Genomic DNA, 12,402 nt, shown 5'->3' with positions numbered 1-12,402 from the left:
AAGACCTAAAATGGGTACGTAAATAAAATACTAGATATACAAGGGGGAAAATTATTATTCACAACAAAAACTAAAACTATGTAGCTTCCCATATTTAGAAAACAGTAATTATATACTTTATGAAAATAATTAATTTGATGAGAACATACAAAAAAAATATTAGTTAATGTCCCCACTAATCAATTTTGTACTATAAGCACACATCTCATTCACCAACTCTGAGGAAGCACATCATCAATCTAATAAAAAGACAATCTAATTAACAAACCTTGGAACTCTGGGATCATGCCATGTGCTAACACCTGTTCTGGTGTGTAAAAAGTACACCTGACCTTGCTGTGTCGTTCTTTGTTCTGAAAAAAATTCAGGACAAAAATAAGCAACAATAAATCACACTCAGATTCTATAACCATTCGATCTCAATTAATGTGTACACAATAGGGTTTCTGTAAACGTTTTTCTTACCACTGGTACAAAATGAACCAAGATGGTATATACATATATGTGTCTCTCCCTTATAGTTTCTAACTTCCTGAAATACACTATACTTGGTAGTATATGGTTGAAAACTAACATATTAAATTAGTAAATACATGTGGCTATCTGTCTATACCAAGTCAGGAATATGACAGTTGTTTTCCATTCCTTTGATGTGTTTTAGCTTTTGATTTTGCCATTTGAATTTCTGTTTTGAATTTTCCTTGGAGTTCAGTACTTTTGTTACTTTACTTTTTCATCTATCAATATAACAGGGAGGTGTATACTAAAATTGACTGCAGTTTAGATAAAGCCTTCCAAACTGCTTCAAACAAGCTTTTCACATATCATAGTTACATGCCTACTAGGAGTGTCAATGACACCTCAGTAAACATTATTTGTACAAAGCTAATCCTTTGCTATTCTCAACAATTTCGAAAACTTAAATGCTTTTCTAATTTTATTGTACTGTAAATTCAGAAACTATTGTGTGTATTTATCATTGCAATTTTTGAAGAATGGAAAAAAAATGTGAGATCAATTATTGCGATTTCAGCAAAATCTGCATACAGATATATGTATCAGATATCAAAATGAGAGATCTTATTATTGCGATACTCAACCAGTCGCAATATCAACAATAATAAAAACTCAGCAATAATTTTTAAATTTAGTGGTGAGAAATCCCTGACAGTTCCTTTTCAACTACATCTTTCTTTATTAATATCTTAAATAGAAAACTTACCGTATCCATCTGGTAATGCCACAGCGTTATGTAATTGTGACCGATTGAGGTAATTTCTATGTCTTGTTGACCGTCGTCTCGGTAGCGGTGGTTCTTCATTATTATTACTTGAACTACTATTGTTATTATTTGACAATCTGTTTGAACTGGATTGGCTAGGTTGTGATGTGTTCACCATTATACTATTTCTCATGCATTCTGAGGCAGGTCTGAAAGAGTAAATTTATTAACTAATTATGCTTTATAGTGAAAGTATTTTCTTTCTAATTATATTATCTTTTTGCAATTCTAGCCGTTCATTGAAATATTGTAATAAATAATGATCTAAATTTTGAAACATTTGTAGTACTTTCCCCAAAGATTCATTTAAAAAAAATAATGAAGTTAAAATTTTAAGTAAGTTATTTGCAGTGCTCAGGACAATTTAATGCAATAATGAAAAGAAGAAAATTATTACAAACTTTGTATCCTGCTGAAACGTAGAGTTCCAGTATTTATACAACCAATAAACCACATGAAAATTAACAGATCACTAATCTAGACTTTTTTTTGTTTCCAATTCATTGTTTTCCTAGATAGCTTTTTTCAATTTGAAAAGTACAAACTATACAGCAAAGTACACTTAGGTTCGGGTAAAAGAAGTTGTGTTATCACTCTCAAGAGCATAACCCGCAGAGCCAATCAATTCAGATTTCATAATACATTTTAGGTTAAGACTTTTTTTCAATAGTTTTGCTGTTTATAAGAAATGTATATGATCCAGGGTGTTAGCTGGTTAAATATGTAACTTAAGTAAAATTGCTGTTAGACATGTACATGAAGTAAAATTCAGTAAGTTGTTCTAAGAAAAGAACAATTCAATTCCACCATTCCATATTTTTTTTAAAAAGTAACATAAATTTGAAAGTGAAAACTACTTGTTCCCGCGATTATTGTTTGTTTACTTCAAACAATCCTAAATTATCAGCTGATATTGTTCCTGAACCTCGGTCTTAAAAGGTGCAAGATATTGGAACTGATAATGTAAGCACCTGAATGTAGATTACATAGAATCTGTTAATTTGTTCAATCAACCAATTTCAAATTTGCATGTCTAGACCTCCTTTTAGAACTTTTCTATCATTTAAAAAGGCTATAATTTCAAATTTGGAGCTAAATGAATGAATAAAGTGTTTTTTATCACTCAATAAATATATCCCAAAAATAGAATTTAAAACCTAGATCAAACAGTGTTTCATTGTTTCAGTAATCGCTTTGTTCATTTAAACCAAGTAACTCGTGTCTACATATTTGGTACAAAACTCCAAAGAAAAGTGACTTGCAATTATTCTTTTTACCAGTTGAATAGATGAAGTTATGCTGTCCCCTACTGTTGAATAAAATATCTGATGAACTCAAATGAACCCATCTAATAAACCTCATTGATTACATTTCTTTCATGTACTTTGATGTTTTTTATGGTAAAAATCATAAAACTTGGGATAAAAATTTCAAAAGCAGAAATACTTGATTCAATTTGTCAAGAATAATTTATGCCTAAAGAACTACATCTATTTTAATATAGACTTCATTTTGTATTTTTAAAAAGAAAATTGTTTAACTTTGACCCTGTATAATTATCTGAAAGTAAGTTAAATAATAGTAAGAAAAAGGGAAACATTGTATGTCTTTACATCATACTTAATTTATTATTGTATAATCTTCAAGCCTATTCAAAATTCAACAGTATTTGAAGCATTGGTTAGAAGTTTAAAGTTTGTGGTTATGATCAAATTTTGGACATAAATACTTCATCCACTTAACTTACAAATTTTGTGGTAAATTTTTTTTTATCTGTGTGAAACTTTCAAGTACAAACCAGTTATTTGACCTACATGTAAAATTCTGTAAAACATGAGAAAAAAATTATCTTAGTACACATTTGCATTTAAAATACTGCACACGAAAAAAAAATTCAGGACCTATCTATTTATGTGACATAGACTTAAAAAAAATTGAGCATAAAACAATACCAATGGGTATGGAATGTATCAATACAATTACAAAATCGCAAAAATAAATCACCCCAAAGTTAACTAGAAAGGACTACATGTAAAAATGTAGTGGTTAAAAGTTGGTCACTTGGTTTACAGTCATATTATAAGTCTCTTTCAATGTACACCTCGGGATAGTACTTTACCTTGTTGGTCGCTCCCATTGTGTGGATCGTGTTATGTGATTGACATAATGTACTCGTCCACTTGCAGTTCTTCTCTCTTCCCATCTACAAAAGAAAGAGAAGGTAAAAGAAAAGAAAAACATTGTTTTCCAAATTGTATCTCAATGATCTCTTTTGTAAGAACTTTCTTATAAAAAAAAGTCAAGGAAATACCAAAACTATCGGCGTCTCTACCAAAACTTTGTATCACTATTGTATAATTTATATTATCCTTGGAATTAATTCACTTCATCTTTCTATTTCTAGTAAACTTACTGCTGGATTTGTAGGACTTTTTACTTGCACCAAGTAACAATAATTAAAAAACAAATCTGTATTCTCCCAGTCAGACAATTGGTCCAACATGCAGATGAGATCTTACATTGAAGATTTTCTCTATCTGTAACAGTTTTCAATATAATAGGCAAAAACTGGGGTACTTGCATTTTACCCCTATATCCTATTTTAAGCCTCAGATTTTGATGTGTAAACTGTTGTGTTTTTTTTCCCATGTTAACCAAATCATTTCTCATATTTGATCATATGCAAACTCTGTAATAACAAAATGACACAAATTCACTTTGCTCAAATAAAAACAGCTGATTGCAGGACCTTTCACTGATACTGAGGGAAAAAATGTAGACAACATTAATATTGGACAATATCAAAGGACAATTTTGATGAAATTTCTTCAAATTTAATAGAGTAATATTTAAATTGAATCAATTTCATTTTACAGAAGAGATTTAAATCCTGATAAAGACCGATTGACATTTAGTTTGCGTGCATACAAATTATGCTAAATTTTAAGTGCTGCAATAAAGTGCATTATACTGTTGGATAATAAACAATCTGCGGTGGTACATTCAGTAAACATTTATATGTCTAGCTACAGCGACCAAATAAACTTCATGTGACACATTTTTTTTCATGTTAAGGTGTGGGTGTACCATTAAGAGAGATAGTCATTACTTAAATGAATAATTTTTCTGCTGTTTTGGCAGGAATGTGTTAGATATCAAATTAAATGTGTAAGACATCTGCGAATCAGTATAACATAATATCAACTGAAAATTATACCAAGTCTCTAGTGAACAAATTCTGTGTCTGTTTTTTTATATGTAACAAAGAGAAGCTTCATATTTAACTTATAAAGAATATATTAACATCTGCTTAAAATGAAGAAATCTTTTGTCAACAGTTCAAAATATTGGCGTGTTATCTTGAATATTTAATTATGATATCATAATAGTGTTTATCTTAAGTTTCTTGCTATTTGTTAGATCTGAATTAATATTTGTAATTCATATTGAATTTCCCCATGATTATATACTACCAGTAGTAAAATATACCTGTTAACACACATATCCATCGGTGAAAGCACAGAAGAAAACAAAATCAAGCAATGAGGAAAATTGAATATTAGGTAAAGGAACATATCAGGGCAAATAATTTCAACATCAGGAAATCCTGGAAAATCTGGAAAATTTTCATGCATGCATATCTACTGAATATAATTTGTTTAAAATGGTATTAAGAAGTCTGCTTCATCAAAATTAAACTATTGTAGTACCATCAGCATGCACAGTTAGCTGGCAGATTTTTCTTGTGTTTTACATCAAAGATCAGTTCTTAAATTCTCTGCATCACAATAATTCAACTACTGTAAATCCAGAAATTATTGTGTGCATTTATTATTGCGATTTTTCAAGAATGGACAAAAATGCGAGTTTTATTATTGGGATTTAGAAAAAAAAGTGCATACAGGTCTAATTTCAGTTATCAGAATGCGAGTTATTATTAAGCGATACTCACCCAGTCGCATTATTCGCATTAATAAAAACCTCGCAATAATTTCTGAATTTACAGTACATTTAACAATAAATCTGAGAGAGAAACAATTTGTTCTGGGAAGATTGTGAAGCATACAGAAATAAATATCATACTATGAAAGTATCAAATTATGTGGGTTACCAGTTTTGAATTTCATGGTTCCCGCCAACCATACAATTCAGTACTCATCAAAATACATATTTTCATGCAAATGAGGAATATCAATTTCCATGAAGACAAATTCCATCACAACAAAAGCAGGTTACCCGGACCTATAATTAATGTTCTTTTACTTGGATTTTTTTCTGTCAAACATTTTCATAACTATAACTAATTAATTAAGGTTTTAATTTTGGAACTCTCAAAGATAATATCTGAGGATTTACCTGTTACTAATGGCAGGTAGTATAAGTACATTTGTAACTTCAGCCTAACTAGTATCAATATTTCCTCTTAATTTTAATGATGAAAATTTCTGGAATACCCTTTAAATGCACTGCAACTTTCTTCCAATGCCACTGGGCAAAAGGTATCTACAGCTATCAATTCATAACTACTATTATATACAAGTGTTTCTCTCCCTAATTTGTTTTGTCAATATCTTCCAAAAAACTCTCTTAACCACTGGTCATTTTAGAACGAACATAAAAATATCATACAAGGCATAACGTTAAAAACCTTGTAAACCAACCACAATAGCCTCTGACTATGACAAAACATAGGTTAGTTCTTGACAGAGACTGATGCAAAGTTATATGTCAATTAGATGAAATGGTTGTATGATCATGGTGAAGTGAAGATTTATTTTGTCAGATTAATTTACAGCTATTTCATTCAGGACAGTGAATGTGGTCAACAAACCAGCATTTTGACTACTAGTATTTATTATGAAACCTGCTACGTCAAAAATGTTCCTCAAAATTGTTTGCCTGTGAGTCAAACTGCATGACTGCTGTCAGCCATGTGTCCATTGGCAAATATTTCATGTATAGATAGTACAGGAATTCTCCTAGGAGAATGTTACTGATATTACTTTATGGAAAACCTATGCAGTCAAATGCAGGCCATTTATCCAAAGGTATTATCATAAAATTTTCCTGCTTAGTGCCAGGCGAAATTCATGTTATGAGGATCAAGATTGGTTATAAAACAGCAAAACTTTCATATTAGCTTGTTTTCATTTCATAAATAAGCAACAGAAAGTGTCAATATATTTCCCTTTAAAAAAAAAAAACCACAGGAATATTATTTTTTTCTATTAACAGGTGTTGTCTTATCCTTTAAAACGAAATATACAAATTGGATTTGGGTTATGAAATGTCAAATACAAGACTCGTAAGTAGGAAAACTAATTGTTTTATGTACTAACAAACATGACATGTCGTAGGTGTAAAACTCCAAACTTTCCCTCCCTTACCCATTAGTATTACAAAGACGTAAATAAATCTGGGATAATATCAATAATATTTACACATGAACTACTTAAAACAAAACAAATACAAGTAATGAGAAATGATGTGTCTTTGAAGTTTTTGCCTGCAGCAGGGTGGATATGTTTGATAAATTCACTGTCAGCAAAAACTTTATCTGGTCTTAAATCTATCCTACTTTTCTAGTCCAACAGTATAATAATATATTTATCTATATTTAAAATCTGAATTTGACAAATATCTCTAGATGATTATCAAATGGGAGGTGTCACAGCTTTTCCATTTTAGCATGAACAACATATGTAGTTTTAATTTACAGTGTTACTGGGAATGCGTTACTATGTTTACTTTGATATATTACAACAAAATATCATAATTTGTATTCAAAATTCAGAACAAGATAATAATTTTATGGACTTCTATTGACTTTTACTGCTTTACATGTAATTAAACTTTTCATCCAATTAATTATAAACACAATTAAAAATTCAATCTTAATCTTGAATTTTTTTTCTTTTTTATTCTATTAACTGCTCTGCTAAGGCCACATCAATTTAATTCCTAGTTATTTCAATTAATTTTGTTTAAATTCTAATTTTTACCTTTACCTCTATTTTTGAACCCTCTCCTTGGTTTTTCAAAGCAAGAAAATAAATACAGATGATATTAATTATGACGAACTTTTTTCAATTTCATCTGAGATAATGAGGTCTAGGACTCAAGGACAATACAATAATACTTAAACACAGATATGCTGTAAGTAACAACCTAATGAACTAGTTTAAAGACACACCAAATAATGCATTCATTAACAACTAATGATTTTTTTTATGTCTTCTTAGGCCACCCTTAACAAGTTCTTTGTTTGATGTTGCCTACCCATGCCTTGTAGGGTTGAGTAGGTTGGTAGGGATTTAATTTAATTTTTTACCAATAACATAAGTTACATATTTTAGACAAGAAAATAACGTTCGAGCACGAAAAAAACTTTAAAAACAAAATTTTAAACAATTTATGTCATAAAATTTTTTGGGTAGGCTGCTTTTAAGGTGGGTAGGTATTTGAAACAATTTATGTCATAAAAATTTTCGAGTAGGCAGCTTTTTAGGTGGGTAGGTAGGCAACATCTAACATTCTAATTTTATTTTTGGCCTTAGCTTACATATAACTGAAAAGACATCATGCTACCTACATCAAAATTCTTATTTACAACTTGTATTCACATAAAATTAGAATTCCAAACCATTTTACCCATAAATAGTTCATATGGGGGATATCTCAACATTATTTTAAAAAGTGCAATCAAAGCAGTGATATAAGCTATTTAGAGAAAGGCAGGAAAGCAAGTGACAATTTCTAGTTCTGAACGGAAAGATTCAAATGAAACCTTAATCCAAAGATCAATATAATAATACTGAAAATGGACTTCTTGAAACAGAAAATGTCAAAGCTAGATATGATTCTATATCAAACATTTTAAATAAGTGCAATATTACTACACTTACCCATCTGGTAATTCATTTGGATCACTGGGAATTGATGGAGGTATTCCTGAGGCATCAGTATTGACTGGACCAGAGCCTGATCCACCTCTGTCCCTGGAAATCAAGCTAATGACAATCTGTCCACGAACATTGTCATTATCATCACTGTTATTTCTCTGAAGGTCCAAACGTTGAACTGTAACAGAAATACTTGGTCTTCTATTATTTGGATTTGCACTCCTAATAGGCATAGAAACACACACAGACATTGAAATAATACAATTTCTAGTTTTGTAGAAGTGTTATTTGCAAATAAAATACTTATCCAAAGTACATAAAAATGTCACCAGAATTATTTTATAAAAATTCCATATTTCACTTATATGTTTATATTATTTTTCATGTTGTTTTTTTTTCAGCTGTGGCAGTTCATTGAATGTGAATATTTTTGTCCTTTATATCACATTAATGTCAACATGGTATATGACATGAAGTTTAAAACACTCCCCCTGTCAAACATCTTGTTTAATCCATTTTACCTACAACAAAGTACAAACTGGTCCATTCCATTAAGTAGTCAGGGGATACAGAACACAAAAGTAAGCTATGTCAGTATATCTATTGTACAGTATGTATATACTGCTTTAAAATTACCAATATAATTTCTTAATCTTTAGATGGAGAAAAATTATTTGGATCAAGCGATAAAAATCTTTATATTTTGACAACTTTGCCAAATTTGTGCCCTTAATCTGTCAGGATTAGCAGCAGAAGCTGTAACCCTGTCTGGTGAATCTTTTGTATGCATAAAGTAATATAAAGGTGACCTTTTTATTCAAGGGCAATAAGTACTCCCAAAGAAATTGATTTTCTAAAATATATGTTAAAATGTCATAAAATTAACATATTTAAATTTTAAATAGAATATTTTAATGTTTCACTGTAGAGAATTTCTGTTGGGAACTTTCCCCCTTTTAGGACCTTCAGTTGCATAAATTGATCTACTAGTATATGAATATAAGTCATAACACACATGGTTTACATAATAATATTTACAAATGCTTCCCTGATCAAAGAACACAGCACACCCCAACCATGACTTACATAATAAAGCTTTCCTTGACATTTTATCTATCAGGGTTTTTTTTATCAGATATATTCACTAACTGAAGATAGGTATTTCTATTTATTTAAGGAAATGAATGCTGTGAAAACTACTTGAGAGAGCAGGTACGTAAATGGTCGAGCAGATTTTTATAAAAAATTGCATGCAACAAGAGCATAATGAACAACATATGAAAATAGAATAAATTGCTTCGCCGAGCGCAGCTGGATACGACCGCAGAGGTCCAACCCTGAACAGTTGGGGCAAAAATGGACACAATATTCGCGCTTGATACAGGTCTGAATTTGGATTGTAATTAAATATTTGACACATAATAGGTTTCTGTCACAGAATAACTGTAGTCAAAGAATTTATATTTAATTTTTTGCTTTTGTGCAATACACTATGCTGTTGCGAATTGACTGTTAGGACCATAACCCCCAAAATCAATCCCAACCTTCCTTTTCTGGTTATAAACCTTGTGTTTAAATTTCATAGATTTCTATTTACATTTACTAAAGTTATTGTCCGGAACCAAATGTCTTCGGCCTAAGCTGACGACGACGTGATACCAGTATACGACCGCAAATTTTTTTGCGGTCGCATAAAAAATGATATATGTAACTGGTAATACTTTCCAAGATAGAGCAAATAAATTTCCTGAAAATTGAAGTACAAAAAAATATTATATTATATATATATATATGTTATTGCTACTAAAAGTTCTGTTTTACCAATATCAATTTTATAGGGTCACCAGAATCCTTCCTTTAAATATAAATAGTTGAATCTGATGCACCAAATGAAAAAAAGTGCCAAAAAGTCAAACATATTAATTAAGCGTGACGTTGTGCATTGAAACATTCGTTTTACAGCATGTTCTTTTTAAAATATAACGTGTAAACCACTTAAATAGCAAAAAAGAATTCTGTGAACCCTTAAAAATTTTATATCAATAAAATGGAAATTTTTGTGGCAAAAACATATCTTTTTGTTTTATTCCTTGGACAGGTATTTGAGATTTTTCTAAATTGATCATTATTCAATGTAATTGCGATATTTACATGCATCCTATACACTTGTACTTCAATTTTCTGGATATCTAATTTGCTATTTCTCAGAATGTATTACAGTTACATATTTTTTTCAATATTCAAATGTAGTTCCACATGTTCTAGCTGCTTGCTAAAAATCTATAAAGGGTTCAGGTTTGTCTCCCTTGCATTGCTGCTGACAGTATATGTTATTCAGGATCTTCACAGGGGATATGTATGGTGGCCAGAAGCGTCCATTTCGCGTTTTCGCATTTTCTCCTTGCACTTTCACGCGAAATCGAGAAATTGAGAAATCAAGATAGAGAAATCAGGAAATAGAGAAATCAAGAAAGAGAAAACAAGAAAACGGAAAATATATTTCTCAATTTCAAGTTTTCCCTTTCTCGATTTCGTGTTTGCAAAGTCAACGGAGAAAACACGAAAACATGAATAGGCGAAATGACTGCATCCTGCCACCATAGATATGGGCTATTATTACATTGGTTGCAATGAATTACCGTGATTTCCCAGTGAAACCAGATGCTCTGCAGGGAGCAGCTTGATACGACCGCAGAGGTCGAACCCTGAACAGTCGGGGCAAGTATGGACACAACATTCAAGCTTGATACAGCTCTGAATTTGGATTGAGATTAAATAGTTGACACAAAACAGGTTTCTGACACAGAATGAATGTGGTCTAAGAACTTAAAAAATTTAAAATGGACATTCACCTATTATGGTCCAATATCCAAAATCTACATACATGGTTAGATTCAGCATATCAAAGAACCCCAAGAATTCAATTTTTGATGAAATCAAATAAAGTTCAATTTTGGACCCTTTAGAACTCAATGTGGACCAATTTGATAAAGGGGCCCAAATATCAAAAATCTAAATACATGTTTAGATTCAGCATATCAAAGAACCCCAAGAATTCAATTTTTGTTAAAATCAAACTAAGTTTAATTTTGGACCCTTTGGACCTTAATGTAGACCAATTTGAAAACGGGACCAAAAATTAAGAATCTAAATACACGGTTAGATTCAGCATATCAAAGAACTGCAATAATTCAATTTTTGATGAAATCAAACAAAGTTTAATTTTGGACCCTTTTGGCCCCTAATTCATAAACTGTTGGGACCAAAACTCCCAAAATCAATCCCAACCTTCCTTTTGTGGTCAAAGACCTTGTGTTTAAATTTCTTAGATTTCTATTTACTTATACTAATGTTATTGTGCGAAAACCAAGAAAAATGCTTATTTGTGCCCCTTTTTGGCCCCTAATTCCTAAACTGTTGGGACCTAAACCCCCAAAATCAATCCTAACCTTTCTTTTGTGGTTATAAACCTTGTGTTAAAATTTTATTGATTTCTATTTACTTATACTAAAGTTATTATCCGGAAATCACCCATCTTCGGATGACGCTGACGACGACAACGACGATGTGATACCAATATACGACCAAAAATTTTTTAACTTTTGCAGTCGTATAATAAAAACCGATAATTTCACATGTGAAATAAACTTGGTTATTTCACTCCTCTGATGTCAAACAACAAAATTTGTTGTCAAAATGTTGTTGATGACGTCGCATCAAAGCAAATTGTGAATGCGTAGAAAAGATATAGTTCCTTACATTTTCTACTTAAATTCCATTAAAAAGTTTGTTGTCAATGTAATAAAATGAATCACTAATGAACACCGATATTTAACTCATGCGCTACGCACTTTTGTGAATTAATGTGTTGTTCGGTCACTCGTTGAATATTTTTCTATATTTGAATTCTTCGATTAGTTATTCTATAATTATTCCCTGTCAGTGTTTTATATCTCCTTAGCTACCATGGCAGGCAAAGGAGATATAGGGCACTAACAGGGAATATGAGCCAATATCATTTAATCAATCAAATTGCAGGATTGACCGGGATATTTCACGCCAGTATAATATTGTAATAATATTTACTGCCAAAAACTAAGTCCATTTATCTGTAAAATATGTCAATTTTTTAAAAATCTGGATGCAACTTCTTGATCATGCGTCACTTAAAGAAAATAATTCTAGACCCCTTGGATACAGGCCCAATAGAAAAACAAA

General features: G+C 30.8%; 1 protein-coding gene across 1 annotated transcript in view; it reads right to left on the bottom strand.

Annotated features, from left to right (window-relative positions):
* LOC127707405 (E3 ubiquitin-protein ligase SMURF2-like) overlaps positions 1-12,402 on the bottom strand; it is a 48,152-nt gene that overhangs the window by 18,366 nt on the left and 17,384 nt on the right. The window contains exons 5-8 of the mRNA XM_052211890.1: positions 8,188-8,362; positions 3,402-3,485; positions 1,223-1,431; positions 269-353 (exon numbers count right to left, since the gene is read on the bottom strand). Coding sequence (XP_052067850.1) covers positions 269-353; positions 1,223-1,431; positions 3,402-3,485; positions 8,188-8,362 — 553 coding nt within the window. The remainder of the gene's footprint in view (positions 1-268; positions 354-1,222; positions 1,432-3,401; positions 3,486-8,187; positions 8,363-12,402) is intronic.

This window comes from Mytilus californianus, unplaced genomic scaffold, assembly GCF_021869535.1.
Source record: "Mytilus californianus isolate M0D057914Y unplaced genomic scaffold, xbMytCali1.0.p SCAF_7, whole genome shotgun sequence".
NCBI classification, from domain to species: Eukaryota; Metazoa; Mollusca; class Bivalvia; order Mytilida; family Mytilidae; genus Mytilus; species Mytilus californianus.
Note: the sequence above shows the minus strand (reverse complement) of the source record. Positions and strands in the feature narration are given on the sequence as shown.